Here is a 17,063-nt window from a genome sequence, read left to right on the forward strand (position 1 = left end):
CGGAGAGCAAAGTCTTATCAAATTACATGAATATACAGGAAGGTCTGAAATAAAGGGGTCTAGCACACTTAAGTCTATATATTTAATTTCTTTCTCATTTTACAAAGGATTGAGACAATTTGTATAGCACATAATAGATGCAATGAATATTTTCTGGGTTAATATAACCAACCAATCATATTTGCTGGGCTTCAGATTACACAGGAGGATGTTTTAAAATCATAGCTGAAGGATTTTAATTTTGGTGTACCTCAGTCAAAATCAACTAGACAGCACACACCAACAACAGGGATACATTAAAACAGCTGATACTCCTGCTCAGTACCAAATGGCTGAGCAAGAGACGAGATAAGAACAACAGAAGCATGCGTAAGACACAAATAGTGGAGGAGCCGAATGATGATGCAGAACAGGCTTCACAAAGGAGGTGACATCTGGGTTTGTTTTGAAAAATGAGTGCAATGTTTTCCACATATTAGACAGCAGTAAGTCTCTTAATAAGGAGCCCTGGTGATACAGTGGTTAAATGCTCGGCTGCTAACGAAAAGGTTAGATGTGGCAGTCTGCTTCCGCAAAGATTATAGCTTTGGAAACCCTATGAGGCTACTCTGACCTACAAGGTCTGTATGAGTCAGAATCTGCTCAATGGCAGTAGGTTTTTGGAAGTCCTTTAATGACTATAACTTAAATATGTACTTATTTCTTCAAAAATTTTTATTTATTAAGTGCTTACTATATATTAGGTAGAGCCCTGGTGGTACAATAGTTAAGAACTACAGCTGCTAACCAAAAGATAAGCAGTTTGAACCCACCAGCCCCTCCTTGGAAACCCTATGGGGCAGTTCTACTCTGTCATATAGGGTTGCTATCAGTTGGAATTGACTCGACCACAACAGGTTTTTTTTATTTATGTGCTAGGTGCCGTGCCGGATACAACAGGGGCAAAATGACACATCTCCTGCTCCACAAGTGTGACACATTACTGTTTCATCACAGTCCGCTTACCAAGCGGGCTAACATTTTCAGCTGCAGTGAATGGATCTGTTCTGAAACAGGCTTCACCTGTTCAGGAGCAAGGGCTATCAATAAAGTCAAAGAATGTTTATAAGAATTGCTGCCTGAAACAGGAAGGTGGAGAGAAACCAAGGAAAGATCTGGAAAGGAAGGATGGAAAAGAGAATTGCAAAAGAGAGGGCAAGACAGAGAGCAAGCAGAGGCACAGAAAAAGTCTCCTGTTCTTCCCCTGCTCTACTGCTTTACAAATCATCTTCGTACAAAAACGTGTCCACCCACTCATTTAAATGTGCAAAGTGTGCCTTCACTTTATGTCTAAAAATGAGTATAACACGCAAATCAACAAAAGAGGGGCAAGAAAGATGTATTATTTTTGTTTGCTTTGTCACCGAGACAGTCATGGGGTGGAGGAAGTGGGTGAAAAGTATGGGCAGGAGCTTACAAAAATCAGTCCTTTAGGGATGCACCAGTGGCTCTGTGTCTGAAGAGGAGGTTGAGAAGCCCAGTGTTAAAGGAAGTCCTGCAGCTTAGCCATACAAGTCGATTTCGTACTGATGCATGTCTACTGAGTCCCATGCCTGAGGCCCAGCTGTATCGTGGGTGCTGTTTCAGGCTTTCCCTTCTTTCCCTTCCTCTTCCTGCTATTCCCGCTGCTGCAGCAGCTGAGGTACAGCCTGAACAGGCTTGATGCTCTCCTGATTGGTAGAAAGGTGGCAAGGGAAAAGGAGTTGGGCTCATTTCACTGGATGAATGGAATAATCTGCTTCATGCTTTTTCTCTGCCCTTGGTCCCCTGCCTTTAGGAGAAGTCAGAACACATACGACAACAGCACTGAACCAGGGCAGGTTTGACTAAAATACTGTGAGGTGTATGTTGTGAAGGGAAGTAATAAAAAACATGACATTTCTACATGAAGAACATACAGTTTACTAGAGAGTTTTCCCACACTTTCTCATCAGCATAAAAGACCTATTCAGCACTGATCCAAACTGGGGAATGTACCCTGGATGAATGACAGAACATTTTTGCCCAAATTGGGGGATTAAGACTTTGGCAAGAACTTGTCAGATCAGGTCAGACAGTGATCATGGTTGGTATGAAGCAGACGCCTGCCCAGAAACCGAAAGGACGCACTGAGTGCCAGCTTGTTCAGATCACGTGGGAGACAGCTGCTGGGGAGTTCCAGAAGTACTTGGTGGGAACTCTGCAGGTGGCTTTCCTCCTACTGATGCACCCAGGAGCTATGCGCCATTAACCAGCAGAAATCAAGCTTCAAATGCAAATGTGACCTCATTAACACTCCCCTCCCCGCAATAAAGGTTAATAGGTAATGGACACTTTGGAAAAACACATAAAAGCATAATAATAATAAAAAAATAATCCATTACCTTATTATCAGAAATAACCCTAACATTTTAGCATGCTTCCTAAACAGCCTTTTTTCCTGGTATTTTTTCCTTACATATTAAGATCATCCTATTCTGATTAAAAAAAAAAAAAAATTTTTTTTTCTATCCTGATAATGCCTTATTTGTGAAGATGCAAATGACAAAGCTACATTTAAGGTGTCACCCTTTATCTCCTTACCCTGATTTAATTCATAGCACTTATCAGTATCTTTCCCATATAAGCTCTATAAATAAGACAAGAACTTAGTTTTGTTCACTACCATATCATCAAGGCCTAGAAGAAAGTCTGGCAAATAGGAGACACTCATATTTATTGAAAATACTGGGGGGAAAAAAAGGGGATAGAAACCTTTATTAAGGGTTCTCCAAACAGATATCATAACATTTGTTTTTTTCCTCATAACATTTCTTGAGGAAAACAAATGACTGTTTTTTTTGGCAATGATAAAATTCAAGCTATCAAGTAAAAATTAGAATTTTAGAAAACTGGTATCTATCACTATAAGCTTAACAGCTCAGCAATACTTAGACTTTTCTGATGAGATGGATGTGATACTAACAAATGTGATTTTTTAAAAATATTGTACAATAAAATGTACCAACACTTGGAAAATCTATATAGCTTAGTGAACCAATATTTTCTAAATGATCAGGGCGTGGTGTTATAAAATCATGTATGGGTAAAAGACCCATTCAATATGCAAGACAGACCAATGGATTTTAATGTAACAGAATATGAAAAATTTACTGATAAGGGTTCATATTTTAAAGAAAACTTGTTGAATTTTGGTATAATATCAAAGAGGAATATCTATAATTACCTGAAAAGGTTATTAAAATACTTTTCCCTTTTCTAACTATGTATCTGTGTGAAGCTAGAAATTTATTTTTCATTTCATACTTCAACCAAAACAACCTAGTACAGCAGACTGAATGCCTAAGTAGATACGAGGATCCAAACCAAAAAACCAAACCCGTTGCCACTGAGTCGATTCTGGCTCACAGCGACTGATGTCATCTATTAAGCCAGACAATACAAAACACTGTAAAAACGTATAAACAATAATACTCTTTTCATTAAATTTTTTTGTTTAGAAAACAGTTTTCTTTAAACATGTTATTTATGCTAATATGTAATGAATCTATTATTGTTTTTAAATTAATTGCTTTTAAAAATCTCAGTTTTAATTTCTAATACAGTAAATATTGATAGATATAACCCATATAAACAAAAGCTCTTTGGGGTCCTAAGACCAAAAAGCTGCTGTACTTGATGTTCTCTAAGGTCACTGCCTGTGGTTGTTTAAATAATCGCTTCTTTCCTAATTATTTTGTTGTTGTTGCTGCCGGAACAAGAGCCCAGTCTGGAGTTGTCTCCCCTACCTCCAAACAGTCCTTTTATGGATCATTTGCAAGTTTCTTCCTAAAATGTTTTCATTTCTTTACTCAATATTTTCCATTTCATTGTTTCCCTATATTCCCTGTTACCCTGCCCTTCTTCAAATTTTGTTTTCCAAGAATTTCTTAATTTTGTCATTTACTTAGTAGATAAGTAGAGAGGCAGGATTATATGGCAGAAGGCTCAATGGACATGTATTCAGAAGCAAACTGATACATGACCCTGAGGCTCAGCTTCCCTTCTACAATATTAGGAAGTTAAGACTGTATATAATAGTTCTCGAACCTTATTTGAAATCCCAATATACAAAACCAGTAAGTGGGATTTTTATTAATTTAAATTTTAAGTTCAAATTTATAGCATTTATTTATCATATGACAACCAGAACAATGTGAAGCAACTGAGATTAACACAAACATTTAAAGTCAGGAGTCCAGCTTATTTCTGTACTTGTTTTTTCTTGCTCCATTTGAAAAACCTAACTTACCCAGAAGTAGTTGTAAGATATACATTTGAAAACAGAAGTTCTTGCAATCTCAGAGTAATTTAATTTTTTTTCAGAGGTTTGCACAAAAACAACTTAACCTCGACAGAACTTTTAAAGGATGAGCGTACCACAATTTGTTAAAGAACTGATTCATAAAACGTAAGATTTCATGTACTTAAGTACACTTAAAAAAAAAATTCAAAGACACTTAAAAGATTCTGTGTCACCCCTCACTCCAACCTTTATATTGTCAGGACTGGGTGAGAAGATGAAGAAGAGGCAGTGAAACAAAGTGGCTAAGAGCACAGGCCCTGTGGTAAGACACGGATTAGAGACTGAGCACTGCTTCTTCTTAGTTTTATTGTGACCTTAAGCAAATTACTTGACCTGAGTCTCAGTTTCCTCATTTTTAAAAGAGGAAGAGTAGTACGTATCTCATAACCATTTTAAGTTTAAATGAGAAAAAACACACAAAAAAACCTTTGGATGATTTTTCGTATGGCTGTTTAAAAAAAAAAAAAAAAGTACAGTTCCCTGACATTATTACCCCGAGTCTGTGGAAGGTCTGTGTTAACACAGCCTCAGACACCATTAATGTGTAACCCATTCAACTCTAAAGAGTTTTTGGTTCTAAGATTCTCATTCACTGGTCTCCTACTACATACACTCTGAATAGAGTAGCTGACTCATTCATTTACTCAATATTATTACATGCCACAGTCTTTGTATAACACAAAAATACGTCAGTGAAAACAAAGAACCCAGTTCCTTGTGGAGCTTAAATTCTAGCAGAAGGAGATAAATAAAAGAAAAACAGAGTAATGTATATAGTATGCTGGAAAGTAATAAGCAGTAAGAAAAGAATAGTAGAGAATGGTAAGGTGGGAGTGGCTGGGTTGGGCAGTGGTAATTGCAAATTTAAAATAGGGTGGCCAGAATAAGCCTCACTGAGAAGGTGACTTTTTTTTTTTTTTTTAAATTGTACTTTAGATGAAAGTTTACAGAACTAGTTTTTCATTAAACAGTTAGTACACATATTGTTTTGTGACACTGGTTACCAATTCCATGACATGTCAACACTCTCCTTTCTCGACCTTGGGTTCCCAATCACCAGCTGTCCTATCCCCTTCTGGCTTCTAGTCCTTGCCCCTGGGCTGGTGTGCCCCTTTAGTCTTGTTTTGTTTTATGGGCCTGTCTAATCTTTGGCTGGAGGGTGAACCTCAGAAGTGACTTCACAAATGAGCTAAAATGGTGTCTGGGGCCCATACTCTTGGGGTTTCTCTAGTCTCTGTCAGGTCAGTAAGTATGGACTTTTTTTTGTGAGTTAGAATTTCATTCTACATTTTTCTCCATCTCTGTCCGGGATCCTCTATTGTCATCCGTGTCACAGCAGTCGGTGGTGGTTAGCAGACACCATCTAGTTGTACTGGACTTAGTCTGGCGGAGGAGAGGGTGACATTGGAGAAAAGATTTTAAGAGTTAGTGGAGTTGCTATGACTCATATAGGGTTGCTATGAGTCGGAATCTCGATGCCAACAGGTTTGGGTTTTTCTTGTGGTTGGAGTGGCTATGAGTCGAAATCTACTCGACAGCAATGGGTCTGGTTTGGTGGAGATCACTGTGTGGATATACGGAGACAGATCATTCCAGGAAAAGAACATCTAGGGGAAAGGGCCTAAGGAACACCAGGCTATTAGCAAGAGCAAGAAGGCCAGAGTGAGTAAAGGGAATAGTGATAAAAGATGTTGTCAGAAAGGTACAAGCCATTGGTAAGGCTTTGACTGTGAATGAAATTAGTCACTACAGGGTTCTGAGTGGAAATGTGACAAGATCTGACTTAGGTTTAAAAAAGATCAGCCTGACTTTTCTGTTGATAACATACTAAGGGACGGTAGGGGTAAACGCCAAGAGACGGGTTAGGAAGCTTTTGCAGTAATCTAAGAGAAAGGTGGCTTGCCCCAGGGTGCTAGCAGTGGAGCTGGTAAGAAGTTTCTGATTCTCGATATACAGTAAAACCTGTGAAAGCTGGAACTTATGTAAGGCAGAAACCTGTCAGAGGAGGAAAACTCAAATATTTTCCTCTAAAACTAGCAATAGAAAAGTGGTAAGATGCCACCCTGTCAAAGGCAGAAAACTTTCAAGACTCTGAAAAAACAAGGCTATCCCGTTGAGTTCCAGCTCTCACACGTTTCACTGAAATTAGAAGGTAGAGCCAAATAAGATTTTCTGACAGACTGGAGATAGAGTATGAGAGAAAACGAATAATCGAGGATGGCTCTAAGGTTTCAGGTCTGAACAACTTTAAAGCTAAAGTTGCCGTGAACTGACATGGGGAATGCTGCAAGAAAAGCAGGTCTGGGGAGGAAGATCTGGTGTTCAGTGTTAGATAAATCTATCAGATATTCAAGTGGATGTCAAACAGATAGCTGGATATGAGTCCAGTCCAGAGTTGAGGACAAAGATTGGCTAGAGATGTAAATCAGCACACAGATAAGTGAAACCATAAAACTGGACAATAACCACAAGGGAGCATAGAGAAGAAAAGAAGTCCAAGAACTAAGCCCTGGGGCAACGTGACATTAAGACGCTAGGCTAGGGGAAAAGATGAAAAAATCAACAAAGGAGACTGAAACAGAATGGCCAAGGAGATGGGAAGAAAACCGGAGACCTAGATGAAGGCAGTTTTGGTGAAATAAGAGGCAAAGCCTTGAAGGGGTGCGGGGGGTGGGGGGGGGGCGGAGGATTGGAGATGCAGGTGCTTTCAAAGAGATTTCCCGTAAAAGAAAAAAAAGAAATAGGATAGTAACTGGAAGAGGAAGTGGGGTCAGAGTAGTTTTTTTTTTTTTTTTTTTAAGATGGGAGAAAATAACACCATGTTTGTACGCTACTAGGAGTGATCAAGACTAGAAAATTAATGATTTAGAGAGAAAGGGGAGGAATGCTGACGTGATGGCCTTGAAGGAACAAGACGGTATTATATCTAGTGTACAAGTAGAAGAGTTGGCTTTATATACGGAGGCATCTATTGTTAACAAGTAGGAAAACAGAGACTGTAGGTTCAAATGTTGCAGGGAAACAGACGAAGTAGTGGTGGGGGTCTGTGGAAGCTGTCTTCTGATTGCTTCTATTTTTTTTAAGGAAATAGGAAGATGTTCATCAGAATAGACTGCAGAGGAGATGGTAGGAGTTTGAGATGAGAGACGGTGTGAAATGGTTGCCCAGAAGGGTAGGAGAGTGAATGGACTAGGTTAGGTAATATGACTGGCCACAATAAGGGCCAAACCAGTCAGTATGGCTTTTACTCCAGAGTCTATACTCTTTTTTCCAAAAAATGTACATAATTTTTATTGTTGTTCAGAATATAGACAGCAAAACATACACCAACTCAACAGTTTCTACATGTACCATTTAGTGACACTTGCCATTCTTCAAGTTATACAATTATTCTCAACTTCCTTTTCTGAGTTGTTCCTCCCCCATTAACATAAATTCACTGCCCCCCTAATCTTTTAAGTTCCTGTTGTCAATTTGATCCCACACACATAGTTCTTAAAAAAGCATAATGCTCAAGGCAGACTACTTCTTACTAGTTAAGCTAAACAACTGTTTGATCTTAAGTAGACTTCAGGGGATATTTTTGGTTTAAGGTTTAAAGATTATCTTAGGGCAATAGTTTCAGGAGTTCATCCAAACTTCATGACTCCTGGAAGTCTGGAGTCCATGAGACTTTGAAATTCTGTTCTGCATTTCCCCCCTTTTGATCAGGATTCTTCTATGGGATCTTTGATCAAAATATTCAGTAATGGTAACTGGGCACCAACCAGTTCTTCTGGTCTCATGGCAAAGTAGGAAGTTGTTCACGGAGGCAATTAGCCATGCATTTCAGGGTCTATGCTCTTAACCATTGTGTTTTCCTCCAGTCAGGTTCAGTTGCACTGGTCCAAGAGAAGAGCAGGCAGAGAGTTGATTCAAAGTAAGATCTTGCCAAGTATATATGACAAAGAGAGAAAGGGAAAGGACAATCAGGAAAAAGAGAGATATTATGACTGACCACGGAATATAAGCCAGTTAAGAAGTGAGGGCATCACATGGGAGAGGAAGAGTAAAACTGGTAGGGTCAATGACAATGGTAATGTCAAAGGATCAAAGGAGTCAGAATACTAGAGGGAATGAGCTGGAAGAAAAAGAGGTGGTGGTCAGAGAGTGGGATTCAAGTAATTACTATTATGAAGTAGTTGTACTTATGGGTATGCCCATGGGTTAAGTGGCTAAGGTGGGATGGAGAACGAGATCACTGGAGACTTGTTCAAGATATGAGCAGCCAGGTTACTGGAAGCACCATTTACATGTTTATTGAAATCATCAAGAATTAACATGAGACAAATAAATATTTTTTCAATCTCTACAGCATCAATTTTAGATTTACGAACCGATGTAACAGCACTCCTCTCCTTTAGTCAAAGAGTCAAAGGAACCTAAGCTTTACAGTTAGACCTCATTTGAATGTGGATCCATCTACTACTGGTTCTTTAACCTTGTGAAAACTGTTTCTTATCTCTGTGGCATACAATAAACATAATTCCAATTATTTGATGTAGTTGGTGTGAGAATGAAATGAGGCATATATGTGAAAATGGCTACACATTGATTGTTGGAACTCTGGAAATGTTCGATAAATGGTAGCTATTATTGTTATTAGGACCAACAGCATTAAATCTTAGTTCCTTCCCAGGCTTTACAGTCTTTTACTCTAACACCTTATAGGAAATGAGCTAGCAACTAGAAAGAAAAGACCAGCAAAGGTATTAGGAACCTTCCACAGTAAGACTCCAATCTACCACTTCAGCCTTAGCCCTACTATCTTCTATCTGTAAGCAAGCTCTAGTCACAACGTCTACACCCACTCCTCACTTATTGACCTGGTTAGGTTCCAAAGAGCAGGTCATTTTTACACAGAAATAAGCATTATGCGAAAATGAAGGATTTTTGTTTGTTTTTAGACCATCCATTTGTCCAACTTTTTTTACTTAGAAAACATGATCACAGATATAATAACAGCTAAGATTTACTGATGTGCTCAGCACAATGATGAGTCCAGTTATGGATTATTCCTCTATGGAGAAGGAGGCTTGGAGGAGACAAAGCTGGGAAAAGCCAGATTGTGTTACTGGAGGAAGCCCTGGTGGCATAGTGGTTAAGTGCTACAGCTACTAACCAAAGGGTTGGCAGTTCAAATCTGCCAGGCGCTCCTTGGAAACTCTATTTGGCAGTTCTACTCTGTCCTAGAGGATCGCTATGAGTCGGAATTGACTCGACAGCACTGGGTTTGGTTTTTGGTTTTGGTGTTACTGGAGGGCCCAAGGCTTAACCACTTCACCTCCCTCCTGTGCTGGGTCAGAGCTTTCCTTACAGAGCTGCCTCCACAGCTCCACTCACATCCTGGTAAGCCCTGCATTCAAGATCCTGGAGCCTGCTCTGCCCTCTGGGCCTGGTGACTCACCAGGGCTCAGGGCCTCCTGAGAGGGCACTGGAAGTCTGGCCACACACCTGGCCCTACCGAGGTAGAGGCTTCAGGCCCAGTTTGGCTCACTTTGAGATGTCATGAAACTCAAACATATTTCTTCCAACACTCTTTCTTTCCTCCCTTTCCACCCCACAGCAATTTTGAGCTGCACAGCCTCAGGCAGCATGGGAACTGGGAACCTGGAACAGGGGTCTAATGCCTCCCGTTCACCTGGAGGCTGTGGGCACGGAGGAGGCTGGCCTTGCATGGTAGCTGGATGCAAAGCCTGGCAGGAGGGAGTGAAGGGTGTGGGGCAGCGGGACCAGGTTCCCAGAGGCCACCTGGAGACCCTCCTCTAGGCAGGGAATGCTCCACAGTCACAGTCGCCAGGCCCGCTGCTTCCTTAGTGCAAAATAGTTGGTAGTAGATATTTTACTGTTGTCTTAAATGTAAAATATCCAATAATGAGATAGCCGATAAGTGAGGAACTAGTTTATTTTCCTTAAACATGTCCTGTAAATCCTGCCTCCATTCCTTGTTTATGCTGCTCTCTTTGCTTCACATGATCTCTTTTCTCATAGCTACTTGCTAAAATCCTAGCCCATCCTGTCAAGTCATACCACTAAAGCCACCTTCTGCTTTAAAATCATTCATGATTGTTTTTAACCATTTAATGGCCCTAAAAAAAAAAAACCCCAAAAACCAAATCTGTTGCCATCGAGTCGATTCCAACTCATAGCAACCCTTCAGAGCAGAGTTGGACTCCCCACAGTTTCCAAGGTCAGCAGCTGGTGGATTCGAACTACCAACCTTTTGGTTAGCAGCCTAAGCTCTTAACCACTGCGCCGCCAGGGCTCCTTAATATCTCTAGTGATATATTAACTCAAAAGTTTGATAATCAGGGTCTTAAAAAGCACATGTATTTTTAAAAGATATAAATTAACCACTGTTAATACAAGCCCTTTAGAAGTCTCATTTGCTCTCATTTTAAATATATGTTTATATCAATACTCAGTACTACATTAAATTTTGTTTTCTACACTCTGCCTTCCACATTCCTCCTTTTTGCTACTCATGTCTGGGAGTTAACTTCCAATCTGAAAACAAATAATCACTCTGCTCAGTGAATTCTAAATTTATCTAAATTAAATATCATCTTGTTTGTTCAATATAAGAAATTCAAGTCATGAAGGCATGTCTACTAATCTTTCTCTATGCTTATAATCCTCAGTTCGTTACAATCATCAAATCTGTATACTGAGCAATTCATGTTATCACCTGAGAAAAATAAAGAATTTTATTTTCAGCATGATGTTATTTATATGTTTGAGTCCACTTCCTTCTAATTCCCTACTCTCCCACACAACAGCCAGTCTGTTTGTCTGTTTTATTTTTAAATAAATAGTGGGGAAAAAAGAAGAGTTACTTAGTTGAAAACAGACTTTGAACTCCACTGGATCTGGGTTTGAATCTTGGCTTGACCTGGTTTAAATCTAGTAAGCTGTACAATCTTGATCAAGTTACTTAACGGCTCTGGTCCTCAGTTTGCTGTTCTTCAAAATGAGACTATTACCTTAAAAGGCTATTAAAAAATAAATGAATGAAAAAAATAGATACCATCAATATGAAGGCTGGATACTACAATAACACTTTGCTTTTCCCTGTATTATTAATAGAACCTATATACTTTTGGAAACCCTAGTGGCATAGTGGTTAAGAGCTACAGCTGCTAACCAAAAGGTTGGCAGTTCAAATTCACCAGGTGCTTCTTGGAAACTATGAGGCAGTTTTACTCTGACTTATAGGATCGCTATGAGTCAGAATTGACTCGACGGCAGCAGGTTTGGTTTTCCGGTTTTATATACTATCTGTAAAACGATTATCATTACCTATTTGAAGCCACTAATCTTTTAACTTAGGCCAAGACCCCTAAGAACCAATGCTGAATTTGAAGTTGCCAAGAAACATGGCCTTTTATAAAGCAAATGATTTTTATTGGTTTTACTGAAATTGGCTAGAGTACATATTCTAGTAAGATCTTTAACATGAACAATAAATCAGATAATGAATAAGTAGAAAGTGTTACACAAACATTTGTCATTATTTTCAGTAGATTATAACTCCATATAACTACGCAATAATTTTAAAGCCATAAGTAAATAAATGGGACAAATACATTTAGAGGCAAAAAAAAGTTTAAAGGAAAGGATAATGTTTAATGTTCAAAGAAGCTGATAAATTATTTCTTTACCTGAATCACTTGCTGCAACAACAATGGTCCCACCAGGGGCAAAAGGATCATTGTGCTTCAATGTTTCTACCTAAACGAATTACACAAAACCATGACTGAGAAAGACAGTCTTTCATAGCTGAAACCTAACTGCCACTCCAAAGAAAACATTCTTTACAAACTCTAAATTAATTAAGGAATACAAATATTGGAATAAATTTCCCCCTACTGATTTGCAATCTTATTAAACGGAAACAGTACATACTATATTCTAATCTCTTATTTTAAAATATAACATAATTCAGAAAAGTAAATGAAACATATATGCTTTAATAAATATCAAGTAAACACCGGTGTAGTCATCTGCCAGGAAACTGCCAACACCTCAGGAATTTTCATGTGCACTTTCCCTGTCATAATCCCATCCCTCTTCCGTAGCGGTAACTATTCTCCCAATCTTGGCAGTATTTATTTCTATTCCTTTTTCATAATTTAGCTACTTGTATAGACACATAGTATTTTCTTTTAATGTTTTGTTTTGAAATAATTTTAGATTTACAGAAGAAGTTGTAAAGATAATATGAAAGTCCCCATATACCCTTCACCCAGCTTCCTCTAAAGCTAATCTCTTACACATTATAATGGTACAGCTATCAAAACTAAGGAATTAACATTGGTTCAAAACTACTAACTACAGACTTTATTTGGATTTCCTCAGTTTTTCCTAAATGTGCTTTTCTTAAATTCCAGGACATCATGCTGCATCTAAGATGCACAGTATTCTAACTCTTAGATATTCTAGTACTTAATATAAAAAAATACTAGATTTCTATTTTTTAATTGTATAAAAAGAATTTTTTGCATTCTGCCCCCTAGGGTGGAAAATCAGACACATACGAGACAGCTTTCTGCGAAGAAGATCCTGTTGCTTTCAATAATAAGCCAAGTAAGTCTGGGATCAAATGGCAAGGGTGAATGGCTACAAGTGTGAGGACTTACCAGATGCCAAAGATTCCTGATAATTGAACTATCTTCCTACTTTACACTTTAGTTAAACAAACTGTATACTTCAGGGAGATAGCTAAATTTTCTTTTTCTGGCAACAGGCTCTTTTTAATGGGCCAGCTGAAAGCCCTGGCTGTTAGCCTAGGCGAAAGGGACATGAAAAGAGTTTTGGTATATTTACCTCCAACTCTAACTCACGGCTATCAAATGTCATCTGTATTAGAGGCTCTGTTTACAATCATCAAGAAGTTGGATATTACAACTGAATGTCAAAGAATGCTGCCAGAGTTCAATTTATAAATTTCCAAATAAAACAGATGTATTTGAAAAGAGAAAAGTAATGCCAACTGGGACTTTAAGTATATTCTGTCTTTAAAAAACAGGACCCATTAAAACTACTGGCAGAAAGAAGTAATTAAACTAACAAAGTTTTTAGAAACGGAAATGATACTACTTACTTTAACTGATGCCAAAGCTATTATTATACAACTAGTACACTAGATAATATTTGCTGAATGCATAAATAGAATTAAAGAAAAAAAATTAAGCTGGTCTAACTTTCCATGTTCCCTAGCACAATATTCAAAATGCAGGTGTGAGAGGCAGTCACCTGATAACTCTGTCACTAATTATTATTACTTTTTCTCTTGACTTTGAGGTTTTCAACAAAAGCTTGTAGATTTGGTTTGCCATCCCAGAGAGAAAGAGAAAAAGCATGCCTACATGTGTAACAGGTTTAGTTTCTGTTCCTTTAAATACTGTATAAACAACAGCAAGGAGAACAGGATGGAATGTGTAAGCCATGAAGGAGTAAGTGGCCACAGAACTCTCTTTATGTTATATTCAGTTTGATAATTAGGCAATTTAGCACACAAAAGTAACTGTCATAACTAAAATTCAGGTGGTGTGATCTTACACAATTAAAATTCCAAGATCCTCCTATAAATCACCTAATTTGTCACTGAAATTGTCTCTTGTCTACAACAGCCATCTCCTTCCCTTTTTGACAGTCTGACTTAGGACCCACACTAGTTAGGACAGCAGAACATGAAAAATTGTTTTTATTAAACTGTGTCCCTCTGAGAGCAGAGACCAACCTTGAGGGAACAGAAAAGACTTTTGGGAAGAGCTTCATATCTGGAGGCAGAAACAGAGGATGTACAAAAAAATAAAAGCAAGATACATTACAAACAACTGGTTTTGTAGTTAGAAAGAATTTGGTTTAAATCTGTAGATTACAGTGTAGGCCTTATACTTTGGTCAGATAGATTAGAGTCTGAATCCAGTTCTACCACTTAACCTCTCTAAGCCTCAGTTTCTTTATCTTGAAAATGGGGATAGTAACACGTGTCTCATAGAATTATTTTGAGGATTAGATGAGATAATGCATGAAAAGAGCTTAGCACCATGCCTGGCACACAGAACGGACTAGATAAAGGGCAACTATTATTATATTGGCAATTTGGCTTTTTGTTTTGTTTTGAATGGACAAAATAAGAACCACTGAAAAAGCCAATGTTGCTTCCCAAAACTGGGGAGAAAAAAGAAAAATTAAAGTAGGATAGCTCATAGAAATAAGCTCACCAGGGGGTAGGAATAGGAGGAACATGTTTATTTTTAAATTAGGAAGCGCTGCTTTGGCTCTCTTGCTCCTTTAACAACAGGAGTGGAGAACGAGAGGCCAGAATCAAGGGACTGGAGGGGAATAATTCAGGTTGCAGCCAATTTTAGAAGAATTTGGCAAACAGTTCCATACTGCAAACTAAGTGTTGTAGGAAAACAGAGTGTCCAGTAGCCTGCGGAAACCACAAATATTCAGTTACAGAGATATTTGCCCAGTTTCACATCAATGGAAAATATCAGTTGTTGGCCAAGTTGCTCTTTACTGAATATATGGAAGCCAATTCATGAACACCAAGATCTATTATCTTTAAAAGAACCAATTATTTTAAGGAAATATTCTTAATTTAAGAGTATTAAAAGATAACAATTTTTTTTTTTTCTTCAAATGTCTGTCAAACAACTCTCCCTTTCTGGGTCCAGTTTACTTATAGATGCAAAATATGCTGCCTTTAAAAATAAGCCTCCAAAAAAAACTACAAAAAATCCTTCCAAAACCATTCACAATTATTGAAATTGGGTGATACATGAAAGTTAGTGAAAATATTTCAATACTTCATTTTAAATATTTTTAAATACCTATAATATAAAGATTTTTTTAAAAAGCCTCCAGATGACAAAGCACTTAGCTATGTGACCTTGGACATGTTAAATTAAATTTTCTGTGTCCTAGTGTCCTCATTTTTAAAACAGATTTACCAACACTTACTTTGCAGGGTTGATGTGAAGACTAGAAACAATGCATGTGAAGCACACAGAAGTACCTGGATCACAATATGTGTTTATTAAACAGTGATTGTTATAGGGATGTATGTTCTCAAGACAGCCTGACATTTAATGGGAATCTGTAGTTTATAAGATTAACAATACAGATGTGACAATAAGATAACATGAATGATTTTGTTTTTCAAATATATCAATGTTGTTCCTTTTGAAGTAATTTTCATTACTTCAGTAATGGACCAAACATTTTTGAAAAGCTTAAGATTAGTTTATGGATTTCCAATCATTTATTTTTAGTATTTCCAGTGGGATAAAATTTGGTCCCTGAAAAGCTGGACTTGATTTTTGTATACCATAAATTATTCTAGTCAATTCCACTGGGTGATCAAGCTGTGACATACCAGTTTGGACCAAAAACTAGACAGGTTGCGAATGAGACTGAAATTCTTGTATGGCCCTCCAGAAGTAACCTAAAAGAGGATTCCTTAATCATTGTGTATTTCAAAAAACTCACTTAAGACACTTGCTGCCGATTTAATATGTGTTTTAACTTTTCCACTTACTGATGTATTACTGTTACTGCTGGCTGCACTGAAAGGGTCAGTACTTGAAGTGGCAAAAGGATCAGCAGAAGATTGCTTGAAGAAACAGTCAGATGCAAATGGATCTGAACCTTTGAAAGGATCACCTCCAAATGGATCTAAGGAAATACAGCACAAATATAAGAAACCAAAAAATCATTAACCTAAATGTTCTGTCACTTGATGGCATAATAATTGCCTTAATTGAAAGAAATTTTGAACTCCTGCAGAAATACAGAAATCTAAGTTGGGTACTTTGTAGTGTGAATATTGATCATAAAAAAAAAGTATTGACAGTGTACCTAGTTAAAAAAAAAAAATTTTTTTTTTTTTAGATAGCCTTAATTAACATTCTTTCCTACTCGTCATCATTTACCCAAAGCAAATCAATATTCCAACATTTGCTTAGGCAAACATTTCCTGTATACTAAGGTTTAAATAATTCCTCTAAGCTGGTAATTCCTGTTCTTTTGGGGATCACAGATTCCTTTCAAATTTTGATAAAAGACACAGAATATTTCCTCTAATTTACTTATTTTTAAAAATTAGCATATAATTTCAAGTGATCCCATTTTAAGAATTCTTTTTTTAAAAAGTATTTTATTGTGTTTTTAGTGAAAGTTTATATGGCAAATTAGGTTCGTATCTAACAATTTCTATACATATTGTTCTGTGACATTGGTTGTATTTTTCACATGTGTCAACATTCTCATTCTTTCCATTCTGGTTGTTCTGTTTCCATTAACCTACCTTCCCTGCCCTGCCCCTAACCTTCTTCTCATCTTTGCTTTAGGGTCAACCATAGATGATTTTTTAAAAAAATGGGCACAGTATTCACAGGTGATACTGCCAATTTTATGAGCCAATCTGTTATTTAGCTGATGTGTGATCTCTGGGAGTGGTTTCAGTTCTAAGTTTAAAGGGTATCTCAGGGCGATACTCTCACCGGTTCCTCTAGTCTCTACTGGTCCAGTTGAGTCTCGACTTTTTTTTTTCTTTTAAAGAATTTGAGTTTTGTTAAGATCCCTCATTTTATGCTATCATAACTAAAGAAAACAACAACAAAAACTTCTAAGTGTATTTCTCTCTTAG

At 37.6% G+C, this 17,063-nt stretch overlaps 1 protein-coding gene across 5 annotated transcripts in view; it reads right to left on the reverse strand.

Moving 5' to 3' along the window:
* EPS15 (epidermal growth factor receptor pathway substrate 15) overlaps positions 1-17,063 on the reverse strand; it is a 176,969-nt gene that overhangs the window by 11,405 nt on the left and 148,501 nt on the right. For 4 of the 5 annotated variants that reach the window (XM_064281947.1, XM_064281949.1, XM_064281950.1 and 1 more), the window contains 2 exons: positions 15,954-16,090; positions 12,064-12,133 (listed from right to left, as the gene is read on the reverse strand). In XM_064281947.1, the coding sequence (XP_064138017.1) occupies positions 12,064-12,133; positions 15,954-16,090 (207 nt within the window). Of the gene's footprint in view, positions 1-7,300; positions 7,414-12,063; positions 12,134-15,953; positions 16,091-17,063 lie in introns of those variants that run through there. The other variant, XM_064281951.1, reaches the window with a different exon arrangement.

The sequence above is a fragment of the Loxodonta africana genome, chromosome 3 (genome assembly GCF_030014295.1).
Source record: "Loxodonta africana isolate mLoxAfr1 chromosome 3, mLoxAfr1.hap2, whole genome shotgun sequence".
Classification (NCBI taxonomy): Eukaryota; Metazoa; Chordata; class Mammalia; order Proboscidea; family Elephantidae; genus Loxodonta; species Loxodonta africana.